Raw genomic sequence first — 18860 nt, 5'->3', positions numbered from 1 at the left:
TCCAATCACCTAATATTAAACTCATTCTTTAGTTCTTGTTTACTTTTTGCCTCATGCATTTGTGAAGTAGTTTGATGGTGACACAATGGTTAGCGCTGCTGCCTCATAGCACCAGGGACCTTGGTTCAGTTCCTGGCTTGGGTCACTATCTGTGTGGAGTCTGCACGCTCTCCCTGTGTCTGCGTGGGTTTCCTTCAGGTGCTCCAGTTTCTTCCCATGGTTTGAAAGACGTGCTGGTTAGGTGCATTGGCTGTGCTAAGTTCTCCCTCTGTACCCAAACAAGCGCCGAATTGTGGCTACTTGGGGATTTTCACAGTAACTTCATTGCAGTGTTAATGTAACTCTACTTAGAATCAGAGTTCCTACAGTACAGAAGGAGGTCTGTATCAAGTCTGTACCGACCACGTCCCACCCAGGCCCTATTCCCATAACCCCACACAGTTACCCTGCTTGTTCTCCTGATACTTAGAAGCAATTTAGCATGGCCAATCAACCTAACCCGCACATCCTAGGACTGTCAGAGGAAGTTGGAGCACCCGGAGACAACCCACGCAGATACGGGGAGAATGTGCAAACTCCAAGGCTGGAATTGAACCCGGGTCCCTGGCGCTGTGAGGCAGCAGTGCTAACCACTGTGCCACCGTACCACCCCTTTGTGACACTAATAAATAAATTTTAAACATTAAGCTGTTTCTTTTTGATGAAGCCGCTATATAAATGCAGCAGGTCATTGTTATAGTGATTTTATAAGCAAAGCAATTTGATTCCAAAGCAGCTGGTGTGATTGGGTTGACTGGTGGAAACAGCGATATGTACAAAGATTGTACAGTAGATTTCTTTAGCTGCCACTTTGAACTCTGTTGTTTTGTCGCTCACAGTGTAAGCTGTGCTTTGTAGATTGCTGCATTGTGTTGGGAAAAAAAAACAAATCTACATTATGTTTGTTTTTTTGTTTTCCAGATAAAGTGGAAACAAAGCAGTGTACAGAACCAGAGGTAAGCACTGGTTAAAATGTTGATAATCCTGTGAGGAAGGATCTGCTGATAAATGATTTCCCTTTTCCCTCTCTGGGCACGATTAAATCTAAACTCCAATTCTTGTGACCAATTCACTTTCTGATTTTTGAATTCCTTACAATAGGGGCTTGTGATGCATGAGGAGAGATTGACTAGGTTAGGGTTGTTTTCGCTGGAGATCAGGTGAATGAGGGAATCTCATAGAGACTTATAAAATTCCAACAGGACGAGACAGGGTAAATGCAGGAATGACGTTCCCGATGGTGGGGGAGTCCAGAACCAGGGGTCACAGTCTGATGATACAGGGTAGACTATTTAGGATGGAGATGAGGAGACATTTCTACTCTGAGTGTTGACCCTGTGGAATTCATTACCACAGAAAGTAGTCAATGCCAAAACATTGAATGTATTCAAGAGGCGGCTGGATATAGCACTGGATAGATCAAAGGTTATGGAGACAAAGCAGGATTAGGCTATTGAGTTGGACGATCAGCCATGTTTGTGACAATTTAGTGCACGTGGACACCTGAATTACTTTTGGCCCCCCACTGTCCGTTGCTTTCCATTGCTTGAATAGTGCTCTGATGGATCGTTTCAAAGTCTGAAATGGGTGATCTCACATTCTCCTGTTTTGAAATCCACCTCCAAGGTTTTCCTGTTTACTTAATCTGTCAATACTTCTTGATGGTTTTAGGCTGGTGCTTCCTTATTTGCTGTAATCACAGCGCCAGGGATCCAGGTTCAGTTCCAGCCTCGGGTCACTGTCTGTGTGGAGTTTGCACATTCTCCCTGTGGAATTCCTCAGGATGCTCTGGTTTTTTTCCCACAGTCCAAAGATGTGAGGTTATGCATTTTGGAAGGTCCAATACAGATAGGAAATATACAGTAAACGGCCGAAGCCTTGAGAGTATTTATAGGCAAAGGGATCTGGGTGTAAAATACACAGGTTACTGAAAGTGGCAATGCAGGTGGAGAAGGGAGTCAAGAAGGCATACGGTGTGCTTGCCTTCATTGGCCAGGGTATTGAGTTTAAAAATTGGCAAGTCATGCTGCAGCTTTGTAGAACCTTAGTTAGGCTGCACTTGGAATATAATATTCAGTTCTGGTTGCCAGACTACCAGAAGGATGTGGAGGCTTTGGAGAGGGGACAGAAAAGATTTACCAGGTTGTTGCCTGGTGTGGAGGGCATTAGCTCTGAGGAGAGGTTGGAGAAACTTGGTATGTTTTCACTGGGACGATGGAGGTTGAGGGGAGACCCGATAGAAGCCTACAAGATTATGAGAGGCATGGACAGAGCGGACAGTCAGAAACTTTTTCCCAGGGTGGAAGAGTCAATTACTAGGGGGCACAGGTTTAAGGTGTGAGGGGCAAGGTTTAAAGGAGATGTGTGAGGCAGATTTTTTACAGAGTGCCTGGAACTCGTTGCCGGGGAAGGTGGTGGAAGCGGATACTGTAGTGACTTGAGGGGCAAGTACATGAATAGGATGGGAATAGACGGATATGGTTCCCGGAAGGGTAGGAGGTTTTGGTTCAGTCGGGCAGCATGGTCGGTGTGGGCTTGGAGGGCTGAAGGGCCTATTCCTGTGGTGTAATTTTCTTTGTTTTTTGATGTGCAGGTTAGGTTGGTCGACCAGGCTAAATTGTTCCTTAGTGTCAGGGAAACTAGCAGGATAAATACGTGGGGCTATGGGGATAGGGCCTGGGTGAGATTGTTGTCAGTGCAGGCTCCATTGGCCCGAATGACCTCCTTCTGTAGGGATTCTATGCCTCTATTCTATGATAATTGCCTATCGTTGTCTCATTACTAAACCTAGATTGATGGCTGCCTTTTCACTTCTTATTGTTTGCTTGCTTCATTTAATTAGGTGGTTTTCTTTTGTGAAGACATTAAATCCATCTTCCTTGATTATTACACTGCACCAAAGGGAATATTTATGCAGTAAGGAATGTGTGGGCTGGTGTTTAGTGGAGCATTGTTGGATAAGTAAATCAAACTGCTCAGGAATTTGCAGCCTCGACTAGTATTCCTAAGGAACCTGCCCCGACACCTTGGTTAGTTTCTTTACATCCTCCACACCTTCTGGTGTAGCAGCAGTGTGCATCATCTGTGGGACAGGCAAAGAAAAACCATTGTTGGTGCTTCCAGAACATAGTCTGATATCTGAGTGATGTAAAAGGTCATAGTCTGCGGGGTCAGATGTTCCTTGGCAATCCCTTCAAGTTTGAACAGAGAACAAAGGAAATTACAGCACAGGAACAGGCCCTTCGGCCCTCCAACCTGCACCGACCATGCTGTCCGATTAACTAAAACCCCCTACCCTTCCGGGGACCATACCCCTCTATTCCCATCCTATTCATGTACTTGTCAAGATGCCCCTTCAAACTCACTATCGTATCTGCTTCCACTACCTCCCCCGGCAATGAGTAAGATGCACCCACCTCTCTCTGTAAAAAAAAAACTTGCCTCGCACATCTCCTTTAAACCTTACCCCTCACACCTTAAACCTGTGCCCCCTAGTAATTGACTCTTCCACCCTGGGAAAAAGCTTCTGACTGTCCACTCTGCCCATCTCTTATAATCTTGTAGACTTCTATCAGGCTGCCCTTCAACCTCTGTCATTCCAGTGAGAACACACCAAGTTTCTCCAACCTCTCATACCTAATGCCCTCCATGCCAGGCAACAGCCTGGTAAATCTTTTCTGCGCCCTCTCCAAAGCCACCACATCCTTCTGGTAGTGTGGTGACCAGAATTGAACACTATATTCCAAGTTAGGGGCAGCTGTGGAAAATGGAGTGAAATCAGAGCTTGCCCAGTGTGAATTTTGCTCCATTTTTCACCTCAGTCTGGCCACCACTGGGACCACTGCCCCATTCAGCCCATGAAAGGGAGGAGGCGATTAACTTCCTCATAGCTACGCTGTCCAGTTTTCCCTCTCTTAGAATGTATTAGGTAGTGGCAGGCACTGGTTAGTGGCGGGATAGCTGAGAGTTTGCTAAATGGTGCTGACGGAGCGGACCCAAGCATTTAGCTTCGTCCATCTTTTTGATTTGATTTATTATTATTGTTACGTGTATTGGGATTATTATTATTTTTACGTGTATGGTATCTTACGTGCTATACAGACACAGCACACCATTGATAGAGTTCACAGGGGAGAAGGAAAGGAGAGGGTGCAGAATGTAGTGTTACAGTCATAGCTAGGGTGTAGAGAAAGATTAGCTTAATATAAGGGAGGCCCATTCAAAGCTCTGATGGCAGCAGGAAAGAAGCTGTTCTTGGTATGTTTTCATACTTTTGTATCTTTTTCCTGACAGAAGCATATAGAATAGAGAATGTCCAGGGTGCGTGGGGTCCTTAATTATTTTGGCTGCTTTGCCGAGGCAGTGGGAAGTGTGGACAGAGTCAATGGATGGGAGGCTGGTTTGCGCGATGGATTGGGCTACGTTCGCAACACTTTGTAATTCATTCTGGTCTTGGGCAGAGCAGGAGCCATACCAAGCTGTGATACAACCAGAAAGAATGCTTTCTATGGTGCATCTGTACAAGTTGGTGAGAATCATAGCTGACATGCCAAATTTTCCTTAGTCTTCTGAGAAAGTAGAGGTGTTGGTGGCCTTTCTTAACTATAGCAGCGGCGTGGAGGCACCAGGACAGGTTGTTGGTGACCTGGACAGCTAGAAACTTGAAGCTCTTGACCATTTTCACTTCGTCCCAGTTGCTTTGTTCGCCTCTGAGGCTTTTCTACTTTTATAATGGCCCTTCCCGCTGTCTGCTTGATGCAGCAATAGTCCCTTTACAGTGTTACATGATTCCTGGTTGGTAAGCAGTCCCCTGCATTGCTAACAGCCCTGGACCCGGGAACTGTGAGGCTACAGTGGGGTTGGAGAGGGCAGTCAGGAATGCTGTCCCACTCCTCATCTTAATCCAAAGAGCAAAACCAGACTTCAACCTTACGCTTTACAGAGTTGCAGCAACTAGCTGGAGGCACGCTCTGAACTGCTCCTCCCCAACTCGCTCAACATCCAGCCACCTCCTGTCAGTAAGGAGTCAATTCCTTTCTGCCTTCCCATGTCAAGCTTTGTGCGCCTGTTCACGGTGGGAACAGCACAATCAACCTTATTAACAGAGCTTCTTAAATGTTGCTCCGTGACTGTGACTTTTCTGCGATGCAGATCACTGTTAATATATAATGAAATGGGAAGCTGTACAGAACTTGAGATCTAACTGAGGTGATCTTGTGGGTGGTGAGGCAATGTAGGAAAATGTTGCTGGAAAGCTGCAAAATGGAAAATTTGTAAAAGGAAACAGATAAGCTGGAAACTTCTAATCTTAGCTTCCGTTGTTGGTAAATCACTAGTGGATATAATGGCTGATAATGAAAGCCAAATAATGTCAATTAGTGCAGAGGTCTAAAAATCAGCTTTATGCCGGCTTTGTTTAATTTGTTTTTTGGCACACTTGGAAATATGTGGCCATTCCTTCGCTGTTCCTGGGTCAAAATCCTGGAATTCCCTCCCCAACAGCACTGTACCTACACCACAGGGCCGACCATAGTTCAAGAAGGCGGCACGGTGACAAAGCTGCCTCACGGCGCCAGGGACCCGAGTTCAATTCCCGGCTTGTGTCAGTGTGCTGAGTTTGCACATTCTCCCCGTGTCTGTGTGGGTTTCTCCTGAGCGCTTCAGTCTTTTCTCATACTCCAAAGATGTGTGAGTGAGGTTGATTGGACATGTTAAATTGCCCCTTAGTGTCAGGGGGATTAGCAGGATGAACGCGTGGAGTTACGGGTATGAGGACTGGGTGGGATTGTTGTCGGTGCAGGGCTTAATGGGCTGAATGGCCTCCTTCTGCACTGTAGGGATTCTATGAAGGCAGCTCACCACCACCTTCTCAAGGGTAATTAGGGATAAGCAATAAATGTTGGCCTAACCAGTGTTGCCCACATCCCATGAAGGAATGTATTTGGAAAAGGAATAATGGAGCTTTTATTGTTCTCAGTGGTTGGAGCCATTCTTACAGATGGGAACATAACTAAGTGAGCAATTAAATAATTAAGCAAAAATTTGGTGACAGCATGAGAATTAGGCATATGACAAATTGCGATGAAGTTCTGACAGATACTTGTGCAGCAAGGCATGCAGAGGATAACAGAATTCAGTTGGGGGAAGCGATGGGCAAGTGGTATTATCGCTAGACTATTAATCCAGAAACTCAGCTAATTTTCTGGAGACCCCGGGTTCGAATCCCAGAGTGGCAGATGTGGAATTTGGATTCAGTAAAAACTATCTGGAATTAAGATGGCCATGAAACCATTGTCGATTGTTGGAAAAACCCATCTGGTTCACTAATATCCTTTAGGGAAGGAAATCTGCCGTCCTTACCCGATCTGACCGATATGTGACTCCAGAGCCACAGCAATGTGATTGACTGTGAACTGCCCTTGGGCAACTAGGGATGGGCAATAAATGCTGGCCAGCCAGTGATGTCCATGTCCCACGTATGAATAAAAGAGACAGGTGGTAGCTGTAGAAGAATAAAACATTTTGGAATGAAGATTGGAAAATGGAAATATATCTGAATTGGTATGAACTTATAAAGAGCAGATATACTGATCCTTGTTTTACATTCTGTAGCAGGAATATAGAATGTAAAAACCAGGTCTCGTGGACCACGTTTAGAGTATTGCGTGCAGTTCTGGTCACTAGATTATAGAAAGGATGCAAAGAAGATTTACAAGGACAATACCGGAAATAAATGAACATACTTACCAGGAAAGGATTCTCAGGCTGAGTCTCTTCTGCAAATATGGACAACCTAATAGAGGCCTTTAAAATTATGAAATGTTTGGATAGATTGCTTGTCGAGAGTTTGCTTCCTGTTGTGCGGAAGAGCATAACTAGAGCTCATCAGGATAAGATGGTTACCAAAAAATCCAATACAGAATTCAGATGAAACTTCCTAATCCAAAGAGTGGTGAGAGTGTGGAACTTGCTGCCCGTATAGGTGCGTGGGAAGGTTAGACAACAATGTGAGGGAGAAGGGAACAGAGGCCAATGTCGATAGATTGAGGTGCTGCAAAATGGGAGGAGGCTCGAATAGAGCACAAAAGTTGGCATTGACTGGTTGGGCCGAATGGCCTGTTTCTAAGCTGTATATCCTATACAATAGTGAACTTTTACAAGACCTTATTTAGAATTAGGGTTATGGTTGGAGTTATGAGTGATTCTGTGCGACAGGATGCAAAAGCAAATAGAAAGTTGCAGCTGAGAGTCGGATGTTATGTGACATCCGTAATGGTGTTGTCTCACCAACCCCCCCCACCCCGCCTCATTCCCTGCAGGCTGACAGAGTTAGTATCTACCCCAGTGATTCAGCGAGGCCACTGAAACATTGCTTGTATCACAGTGTAATATCGCCACGGAGGCGAAACTCCCATCATCAAATTACTTTATTTACATCATACATGTGCACACAGGCAGCTCTCCAGTTGCCCCCTGCTGAATGCAGGCTGGGAGTCTGACACACCTGCTTTAAATAGGGAGCATGAGGCTCTCTGATTTAACCATCAATTAGGACTCTTCAGGTAGATCTTTTTGCATATCAAACAAGTAAACAAACTCAAATTAACTTTGGGACAAATTAAAAGGGGCAGCTCCCCCAAAAGGAGGGGGAACAGCCCGAACAAAAAACAAAGTCGAAAGGAAACCTAAGACTCATCTGGTAGTTCATACTGTAGCCTGGCTGAAGTCATCACACATGACAAATTACCAGCCAAGTAGGACAGAACTATGCAAAGTCTTTCTGTGCCAGGTTAAAGATTGCCCGTGTGGCACGGGTGAACACTGGTGGAGTGTGTCGGCAGAATCCACATTAACATATTCTTTGTCTTCCATTCCCCTTTTTATGAGCAAGGCCAATACTACTGCCAGGAAGTCTGCACCTTCCCACGCCCACCTTGGCTTTTATCTCAGGGTGATACCTTCAATTCTTGTTATTTTAGTACTCTATTCATTATCATTGTGTAGGTTGGGGGTGGGGGGGGTCCCTACAGGAGAGGAGAGTATATTCGGCCCATCAAATCCATACCAACTCGCTGACCCAATATCTTACCCAATCCCGCTCTCCAGCCCTATTCCCATAATCCCGCGCATTTATCATGGTTAATGCCCCTAACTTACACGCTAAGGGGAAATTTAGCATGGCCAATCCGCCTAACCCACACATCTTTGGAGTGTGGGAGGAAACTGGAGCACCCGGAGGAAACCCACACAGACGCTAGGAGAATGTGCAAACTCCACACAGGCAGTGACCAACCACTGTCGATGGGCTGAATGGTCTCTTTCTGCACTGTAGAATTCAATGATTTTATGGTTATTGTTCTATTAGTCACTGCACAGAGAAAAAATATGCAGAGGCAAATGTTTTAAAATGGGTGACGTTAACATTTAAAGAAATGGCGCAGTTGAGACAGTGATCATACAGTGAATTGTTTAAATCTATTCCCACACTCAACAATTTAAAAATAAAGCTTTTTGTTTTGCAGTAAAGCTGCTTCCTGATTTTGGAAGGTATTCTCGTTTAGAATCTGTAAGTTGATGAAGTGTTGTAGGAAAGAATTGCATGGAAAAACTGATTATAATCAGGCCAGTTTGTGACTGGAAGCCATCATCATCCAGAGGGCTGGAACCAATATAGGCCGGAGTTCTTCGGCTGTTCACATCGACGTGATTTTCTGGTCCCCTCGGAGCGCACCCACGCTGACGGGTTTCCCAGCAGTGTGGGGTGGCTTCAGTAGGAATTCCCATTAATAACAGGACCAGAGGATCCCCCGCCACCATGTCTCCCACTACCGAGAAATATGCCGGAGAATCCCAAACAGGGTCTTTTCTTAAGGAAAATTCTTACACAAAAGACTGGTGGACCCTCTGTTTTCGCTTGAAGGGGAAATCAAAATGAGGGCCATTAAAATAAGATAGTCACTATATTCATTCAGTTATTCAGGAGAAATGTCTTCACCCAGAGCACGGTTAGAATGTGATTTGATTTGATTTATTATTGTCACATGTATTAACATACAGTGAAAAGTATTGTTTCTTGCATGCTATACAGACAGAACATATCATTCATAGGGAAGGAGAGGAGAGGGTGCAGAATGTAATGTTACAGTCATAGCTAGGGTTTAGAGAAAGGTTAGCTTAATGCAAGTAAGTCCATTCAAAAGTCTGATGGCAGCAGGAAAGAAGCTGTTCTTGAATTGGTTGGTACGTGTCCTCAGACTTTTGTATGTTTTTCCCGACGGGTCAAGGTAGAAGAGGGAATGTCCGGGGTGCGTGGGGTCCTTAATTGTGTTGGCCGCTTTGCCGAGGCAACGGGAAGTGTAGACAGAGTCAATGGATGGGGGGCTGGCTTGTGTGATGGATTGGACTACATTCACGACCTTTTGTAGTTCCTTGCGGTTTTAGGCAGAGCAGGAACCACACCAAGCCGTGATACAACCAGAAAGAATGCTTTCTGTGGTGCATCTGTCAAAGTTGGTGAGAGTGGTAGCTGACTTGCCAAATTTCCTTAGTTTTCTAAGAAAGTAGAGGAGGTGGTGGGCTTTCTTAACTATAAGTGTCCGCAAGGAATCCACTAGCACAATAGAGTAGCTGAGACGAGTATAGAATTTGATGCTGTTTATGCTAAGAGTTTCCTAACATTTAAGGGGTAAAAAGGAGGATATGATGATGTGATTAGATGGGAGGTTTGTGTAAAACATAAATTCTGGCACAGACCAGTGGGGCTGAATGGCCTGTGTCTGTGTTACAGTTCCTACTTAATTCTATGTAACCTCCACCTTTTGCTCCTTTGGTTGGCTTCCTGTTATCTTATTAATACAGGCCTCCGGAGAGTGACACAGACTTTAGAATTCCCCTGCCTGCTGTTGTCAATGCCTGTCTTGCCGATGAAATTTAGTGGGTAATTTATTCTGCAATATTAATGATTGATCTGTTTGAAACTAATAGTGTGGAAGTAACATTGTAGAGCAGACGGGCTGGCTCTGATGTTGAAAGTTCAACCTCGAAGAATGCGTTTATTACTTTTACTTCCAGAACTGTGTGTACGTCTGAAACCTGGCTAGACTCAACCACTAATGGCACAGGTTATAATATGCTTCTGTTCTGCTCCCACAGAAAATCTGTGCCAATGTGTAAGTGAATGATTAATCCTAAGCAGTAATTAATGCCACACTTGTTCTGGAAGAAGTTATTCATTAAGGAAGTTGCATTTCGAGTGACTTATGTTTGCACGCAACCTTGAAGTTTGAAAAGCACCCCAAGTCGCTTCACCAGTGGTACGAGGTGAAGTTATATATTCATAAAGGTAGCATGGGTTTCCTCTGGGTGCTCCGGTTTCCTCCCGCGCTCCAAAGATGTGCAGGTTAGACGGATTGGCCATGCTAAGTTGCCTCTTAGTGTCAGGCGGGAGGTGATGGCCCAATGGTGTTATCACAAGACTGTTAATCCAGAAACTCAGCTAATGTCCTGGAGACCCGGGTTCGAATCCCGCCACAGCAGATGGTGGAATTTGAATTCAACAAAAAAAACCTGGAATTAATAATCTACTGACCACCATTGTTGATTGTCAGAAAAACCCATCTGGTTCACTAATGTTCTTTAGAGAAGGAATCTGCTGTCCGTGCCTACATGTGACTCCTCAGCAATGTGGTTGGCTCTCAATTGCCCTTCAAGGGCAGCTAGGGATGGACAATAAATGCTGGCCAGCCAGAGGTACCCATGTCCTACTAATGAATAAAAAAAAGTGTGGGTTTACAGGGATAGGGCCTGTGTGTGATGTATTTAGGTGGGAGGTTTGTGTCTGTCAGTGCAGGCCCGATGGGCTGAATGGCCCCTTTCTGCATTGTAGGGATTCTATTTAAAAAAAAAAGGTTGTTTAACCTGAGTTTGTTGTCTGTGCCAATAACAAAGATATTTTGCTGCAAAAACAATTGATGTTAGGCTGCACCTATCCATTACATTCTGACTAATTAGGCCTACAAAAGACGGGGATTTTATTTCTTTGATGATATGACCTGGGTCAGTGTGTAGGGTGTCAATGTTTGCCGATGTGTGTTTCTCTTTATCTGGATCCTCTCCCTGCCATTCCCTTGACAATTTAACATTAAAAATGCATGATCGCAAAGCTTGACATGGGCCTTACACTGGAAGGTAGGAAGTCAGGACTGAAACTGAGACTGATCAGCAACTCTTGTTCCGCAGACTGTGAATCCCTAATCCTGTTGCCACCTTCCATTAACTTGCAAATTATAACTAGTTCCAGCATTTGGCAGTCTTCCCTCCAACAAATATGGTGGAAGTCCAACATTCCTCTGCTTTGCTCCTAAGAAATACTGCTGGGTACATAAGAACATAAGAACATAGGCAGAGAACGTAGGCAGAGAAATTTTCCATTTGGCCCTTCATGTCCATGCTGAGCCTACCTGCTGGAGTAGATAGGTTACCTCCTATCTGTGGGGTGGTACGGTGGCAAATTGGTTAGCACGGCTGTCTCACAGCCCAGGGACCCGGGTTCAATTCCCGGCTTGCCTCACTGTCCATGTGGATTTTGCATGTTCTCCCCGTGTCTGCATGGATTTCCTCTGGGTGCTCTGGTTTCCTCCCACAGTCCTAAGATATGCTGGTTAGGTTGATTGGCCGTGCTAAATTGACCCTAGTATCAGAGGGATTAGCAGAGCAAATACGTGGGGTTACGGGGATAGGGCCTGGGTGGGATTGTTGTCAGTGCAGACTCGATGGGCTGAATGGCCTCTTTCTGTAGGAATTCTATGATTCTAGAACATGGGAGAAAAAGGAGCAGAGCCCTATAATGTAGGATCTCCGGCTGTTTAACAATCCCCTGGATTCCAGGGGCCTTGTCCAAGAGGACAAACTGTTTGACACCAGTGGCACAGGCTGAGGAGACGTTTCAGTCACGATCTGTCAACTCATTCTCCCTTATGGGAACCAGATGGGTTTTTATGCCAATCCATTCATTGTCACCATTTCCATGATTGGCTTTTCAATTCCAGATTATTATTTGAATTTAATTTCCACCAGATGTCACAGTGCGATTTGAATCCTTCTCATGAACGAAGCCCAGTCCATCACACAAACCAGCCTCCTATCTATTAACTCTGTCTACACTTCCCGCTGCCTTGGCAAAGCAGCCAGCATAATCAAAGACCCCTTGCACCCTGGACATTCTCTCTTCCATCCTTTTCCGTCGGGAAAAAGATATAAAAGTCATGTACCAACTGACTCAAGAACAACAACTTCCCTGCTGCTGTCAGACTTGTGAATGGACCTACTTTGCATTAAGTTACAGTTTCTCAACACCCTAGCTATGATTACAACACTACATTCTGCACTCTCTCATTTCCTTCTCTATGCACGGTATGCTCTGTCTGTACTTTTCACTGTAAGTTAATACAAGTGACAATGATAAATCAAGTCAAATCAAAGAACAGAAACCTGGGTTCCTGGATTACTCGTCCAATAACATTACCACTGTGCCACTATCTTTCCCTAACTGCTAACGCGAACCAGCGTAAGTCAGATGGAGGTTTACTCTCTAGGGGAGTAAGGATGGGGATGGTGGGAGATAGGGCCAGCATTTTGTAACAGTCCAGTTATTGAAGATCCCTTAGGCCTGCAACTATGTTTGACATTCCTCCCTGCTTCCAGGCACCAGGTTTTGGACTGGGGAAATAGTGGTCCTGAAATGCAGAGGGGAGTGGGGTGGTGCTCAGATATATATCTGGAGGTGACCTTTCCCCTCCCACTGCCCCACACTGTTGCCATTGGTCACCGAACATGTCCCTACTGACAGCACGCACCTTCCCCAACCAATCGCAAAGCCAATGGGGTGATTCTTGACTGTCAATCAAACAGCCCTTTCCCCTGATCTGAGGTGGTCATAGCTACAGTAAGAACGCCGGCACCTCCACATCATGACTTGTCATAGCTATGATGTGGAGATGCCGGCGTTGGACTGGGGTAAACTCAGTAAGAAGCCTCACAACACCAGGTTAAAGTCCAACAGGTTTATTTGAGAGTAAACCCACAAGCTTTCGGAACACGCTGTTCCTTTGTCAGGTTTATGGAACCTTCCACACACCTGACCAAGGAACAGCGTTTCTGAAAGCTTGTGGGTTTATTGTCATAGCTAGACAGAGGCTGAGGGATGACCTGATCAAAGTCTACAAAGTTATCAGATGCAGTGACAGGGTGGATAGTCAGAGGCCTTTTCCAAGGGTGGAAGGGCGGACTACAAGAGGGTGCAGGTTTAAGGTGAGAGGTGGTAAGTTTAGGGGAGATGTGCTGGGGAAAGTTTTTTTCACACAGAGGGTGCCTGGAACAAGCTGCCAGGATAGTCGTGGAGGCGGGTACAATTTTGTCTTTTAAAAAGCATTTAGACAGTTCCATGGGTAAGATGGGTATAGAGGGATATGGGTCAGATGTAGGCAACTTGGACTAGCTTAGTGGTTAAAACTGTGGACAAGTTGGGCCGAAGGGCCTGTTTCCAACTTCTATGACTCTAAAGAAAATAATATTTTATTGTCCTTACGATTTTTTCAAAGTATTTTTTGTTCATTTGTAGGATGTGGGCTTACTGTCAAAGCCAGCATTAATTGACCGTTAGTAATTGTCCTCATAGGCCACCATCTTGCCAACTGTGTTCAATCTTTAATTCCTGGAGACTCGGGGGCAGTTCTGGAGGATTGGTAACCCCAGGAGTTGGTTGTCCGGCCTCAGTGGATGAACTGAACCTGGAATTAGAGGTCATTGCAGCTAGCTCGCACTTCAAGTGCTTTGCAGTCAGGCTTTGGCGTGGGGAATGGGAAAATTGTCCCTTGTGCGTTCGGGTTTTCTGTCCATAAATTCACTGGGCTGTGTTGCAGAATCTCGCTTGTATTCTGAACTGAACTCCCCCCATCAAGGAACCTAACTTAGGGGGAGCAGGTTTTTCCAAACGGGAGTGTGCCTCAAGTAAGCGTGTGACTCAGATAAATGCCTGTGGTTCAAAAAGTAAGTTCAGGGAGGTTTAGTCCGAATGCATCAAGCTTTTATATGGGAGTAGCAGTGATTAGAAAGCGTACTTTATGCTGACTAATGAAACAGGTTTGAATTACCTTGGGGAAATGAGTGTGGGTGTGGAGGGGAGTTGCTTTCCTGAATATTAATTGAGTATTGAGATTGGCAGCAGACGTGATTATTTTTTCCTCTCTGGAGTTTGGCAGAGGCAAGATCTACTGAATTTCATTGAGGCGTCTTTGTAGGGAAATGCAGTCTGCAAGCTAGCTGTGGACTCAATTCCTCCTTTAGTGAGCTTTAGGGCTTCTCTTGGATTAATGTGACTGGTGTCCCTTGGCAAATCACCATCTGACTCTTCACACCTGATTGACTTAGTTCCTTTAGTCCTTCATCCAATGACCAGGAGTGGGTGACAGTTAATACCAGTCTGTGCCTCATGAGTATAGTGTACAGGGCTTTGGTGCCAGTGGGAGTTCCGAGTGGAAAATGGAGAGAACTAAGAGTGAGTGGATTACATCTCGAGGGTAAATTCCATTTCATTTTATTCTTGCCCCAGTAGCTGTAGACCTCGTGAATATGTGCTTAGATAAGGTAGATAATAAACATCTTTTCCCAAAGGTAGGGGAGACCAAAAATAGAGGGTATAGGTTTAAGGTGAGACAGGAGAGATATAGAAGTGTCCAGAGGGGCAGTTTTTTTCACACAGAGGGTGGTGAGTGTCTGGAACAAACTGCCAGAGGTAACAGTAGAGGCAGGTACAATTTTGTCTTTTAAGCAACATTTAGACTGCTCCATGGGTAAGATGGGTATAGAGGGATATGGGCAATTGGGACTAACTTAACGGATTAAACAAAAGTGGCAGCATGGACAAGTTGGGCCGAAGGGCCTGTTTGAATGCTGTGAACCTCTATGACCTCTGTCCCACTCTGCTATTTAGGAGATGTCTGTCATTGTAATTCCCCTTCCTCTGAATAAAGAGGCTGTGGATTTAAAGTCACATTTCAGAAACTTGTGTACATGTGAAACATAAGAACAGGAGTAGGCCATTCAGCCCTTCAAGTCCGTTCTGTCATTCAATGAGATTATGGCTGATCCTCTAATATCATCTGGACTGGTGCTCCAGTGTAGTGCTGAGAGGAAGCTGTGCTGCCATAGGTGCCATCTGTCAGAGACAGAATGAAATTGAAGCCACATCTGGTCTTTGAGCTACAAAATTCCATGGTGTTATATCAAAGAATAGCGGGGAAATTCTCTTTGATTTGATGTATTATTGTCACATGTATAGTATATATCCAAAGCATACAGTTCATAGAGAAGGAAAGGAGAGGATGCAGAAAAAGATCAACTTAATGCGAGGGAGGTCCATTCAAAAGTCTGATGGCAGCAGGGAAGAAGGTGTTCTTGAGTCGGTTGGTATGCGATTTCAGAGTTATGTATCTTTTCCTCAACGGAAGAAGGTGGAAGAGAGAATGTCCAAGGCATGTGGAGTCCTTAATTGTGCTGGCTGCTTTTCCGAGGCACCGGGAAGTGTAGACAGGGTCAATGGACGGAAGGCTGGTTTGCATGATGGACTGGGCTTCATTAATGACCCTTTGTAGCTTTGAGCAGGAGCAGGAGCCAAGCTGTGATACAACCAGAAAGAATTCTTTCTACAGTGCACCTGTAAAAGTTGGTGAGGGTCATAGCAAACATGCCAAATTTCCTTAGTCTCTGAGAAAGTAGAGATGTTGGTGGGCTTTCTTAACTATAGTGCCCGTGTGGAGTGACCAGGACAGGGTGTTGGTGATGTGGACACCTAAAACCTCAAAGCTCTCGACCATTTCTACTTCATCCCCATTGATGTAGACAGGGGCATGTCCTCCACTATGCTTCCTGAAGTCGATGACAATCTCCTTCGTTTTGTTGACAGTATTGTGACCATCTTTTATTCCTCAATGAACATCCTGAAGAAACGTGCTTTATGTATGCTGCCACATTGTAACAGTGAATACATTTCAATAATAGTTCATTGGCTGAAAAGCACTTCGAAGTGTCCTGGAAGGTGCTATATAAATGCAAGTTTATTTTTCTGGTACCATAGACACAAACATTCTTTGCTGGTGTTAAGATATAAATTTGATGACCTTTAAGTAATGAACAGATGGAACACAGAGTTTATATGCACTAACATTAACCTTTGTTATTTTTGCATTTATATATCATCTTCCATAGTGCATGTGGTGTGAGATCATTTCCTGGGTTTGAATATATGAATAAACAGCACTTCTGTTTTAACTGTCAGGGGAGTTTGTTGTGAGTCACTTTAGAATTGGACCATATGATCTTGATTTAAAGGCAAATTCCTGCGGATGCTGGAACCGGAAACAAAAACAGAAAATGCTGGAAAATCTCAGCAGGTCTGACAGCATCTGTGGAGAGAGAATAGAGACAATGATTCAAATCTGGATGACCCTTCATTGGAGCCCCTCCCTCAGCTAAACTGAGAGTTTGGGTAAACATAGAAATCATAGAAACCCTACAGTACAGAAAGAGGCCATTCGGCCCATCGAGTCTGCACTGACCGCAATCTCACCCAGGCCCTATCCCACTAATCCCTCTAACCTACGCATCTCAGGACCCTAAGGGCAATTTTTAGCGTGGCCATTCAACCTAACCCGCACATCTTCAGACTGTGGGAGGAAACCAGAGGAAACCCACGCAGACACAAGGAGAATGTGCAAACTCCACACAGACAGTGACCCGAACCGGGAATCGAACCCAGGTCCCTGGAGCTGTGAAGCAGCAGTGCTAACCACTGTGCTACCGTGCCGTCCAAGCGTGCCATGGCTTTATTTCAAAAATTAAAACATCTCTGCTTACGGACAGAGATATAAAGGTGCCCAGGTTTTTCTCCCCTGTCCATTCCAGTTAAATTTATGTAGGTTGCTGGTTCTGTGGAGGTGGGGCTGCTCTCTTCCTGCTTCAGCGCATTTGGAAATGTGAGCCTTTTCAAACCTAGTCTCAGAATCAGCATTTCAATTGAAGTTTGAATGGATAAAGAAATCCACTGATCTTACCATGGCCAAGCTCTCTGACAATTCTGCCAGCACCATTCTAGCAGTGGCAAAGACACCGAATAGAATAGAATAGAATCCCTGCAGTGCTGAAGGAGGCCATTCAGCCCATCGAGTCAGCACCAACCACAATCCCACCCAGGCCCTATTCCCGTAACCCCACATATTTAGCCTGCTAATCCCCCTGACACTAGGGTCAATTTAGCGTGGCCAGTCAACCTAACCCGGGGCATCTTGACAAATATTTGACTAGGATAGGAGTAGAGGGATGTGGTCCCCGGAAGGGTAGGGGGTTTTAGTTCAGTCGGGCAGCATGGTCGGTGCAGGCTAGGAGAGGGCTGAAGGGCCTGCTCCTGTGCTGTAATTTTCTTTGTTCTTTGTTATCTTTGAACTGTGGGAGGAAACCAGAGCACCCGAGGAAACCCAGGCAGACACGGGGAGAACGTGCAGATTCCACACTGACAGAGGCCAGAATCGAACCTGGGTCTCTGGCACTGTGAGGCAGCAGTGCTAAACACTGTGCCACCATGCTGCCCCTTCGAGCCCTATTCCCGTAACCCCACATATTTAGTCTCAAGGGTCAATTTAGCACCTGGCGCTGTGCTAACCACTGTGCCACCCCATCCAGCAATTCTATTGCCTTGTTTTAGCATTTCACCAGCGAACAAACTGCACCTTTCTGCCTTCTCTCCATTCAAACCTACTTTATTAATTTGGAAAATGCTGCAACACTTTCTGTTTGAGTTTCAGGTTCCAGCATCCGCAGTATTTTGCCTTTGCTTTGTTAAATCTGGTGTTGTCTCCGGAGTCTGCGAATGAGGCAGACTATTGAAGACCTTTTGGTTCTGTAGCTGGTGCTGCTCACATCATTGGCTCCAGCATTATTGAAATGAATATAAAATTGGAGGTCATTTTACTGCAGAATTCCCTCTAATTGCGGAAGAAGATTCATGTGCTTATATGTTTATAATTGTCAGAGTCTTTCTTGCACCGCACCACATCCTCTCTGAGACGTTGGTCTGTGTGCAGTAAACTGGAAGCTGAAGGATGGATTAATTTAACATTTCTCTGTTAGAGAGAGAAGCAGCGCCGTTTTCCTTGGGGCGTTCTGGTCGGGGCCTCGGATTATCAGGACACAGCTGTTTAGTTGCAGAGATTTTAATACTGGTCAGCTGCAACCTGGGCCTGATGTTCAATTTGGATTTAATGGCACTGATTTCCAATAGAATCACAGAATCCCTGCTGAGCAGAAGGAGGCCATTTGGCCCATCGAGCTTACACTGACAACAATTCCTGTAACCCCACATATTCACCCTGCTAATTCCCCCTGACACTAAGGACATGGCCAATCCACCTAACCCGCACATCTTCCGACTGTGGGAAGAAACCGGAGCACCTGGAGGAAACCCACACAGACACGGGGAGAATGCGCAGACTCCACACAGACAGAGGCCGGAATTGAACCCAAGTCCCTGGCGCTGGGAGGCAGTGGGGATGGCACTGTGCTACCGTGCTACCCCAATGGGTCCCCCTCATCAACTCTACTAGTTACATACCTGAAGAATTCCAGTCGATTTATCCCTTTCGCAAATCCTTGCTGACTCTGTCCAATCCTGCCACTGTTTACCAAATGCCCTGCTGTTAATTCTTTTCTAATAGCTGAGTTGTATGGAGAATTAGAAAATCAAAGTTAAAGGAGAGGGTAGAAGTGCAGGT

General features: G+C 45.2%; 1 protein-coding gene across 4 annotated transcripts in view; it reads left to right on the top strand.

Moving 5' to 3' along the window:
* Positions 1–18860, top strand: part of LOC145346851 (protein spire homolog 1-like) — a 232187-nt gene that overhangs the window by 31587 nt on the left and 181740 nt on the right. For all 4 annotated transcript variants that reach the window (XM_080194683.1, XM_080194681.1, XM_080194682.1 and 1 more), the window contains exon 2: positions 961–995. In XM_080194683.1, coding sequence (XP_080050809.1) covers positions 961–995 — 35 coding nt within the window. The remainder of the gene's footprint in view (positions 1–960; positions 996–18860) is intronic.

This window comes from Carcharhinus amblyrhynchos, chromosome 8 (genome assembly GCF_965287045.1).
Source record: "Carcharhinus amblyrhynchos chromosome 8, sCarAmb.v2.hapA, whole genome shotgun sequence".
Taxonomy (NCBI): Eukaryota; Metazoa; Chordata; class Chondrichthyes; order Carcharhiniformes; family Carcharhinidae; genus Carcharhinus; species Carcharhinus amblyrhynchos.
The sequence above is the reverse complement of the archived record's forward strand: the minus strand, read 5'-3'. Positions and strand labels throughout refer to the sequence as shown.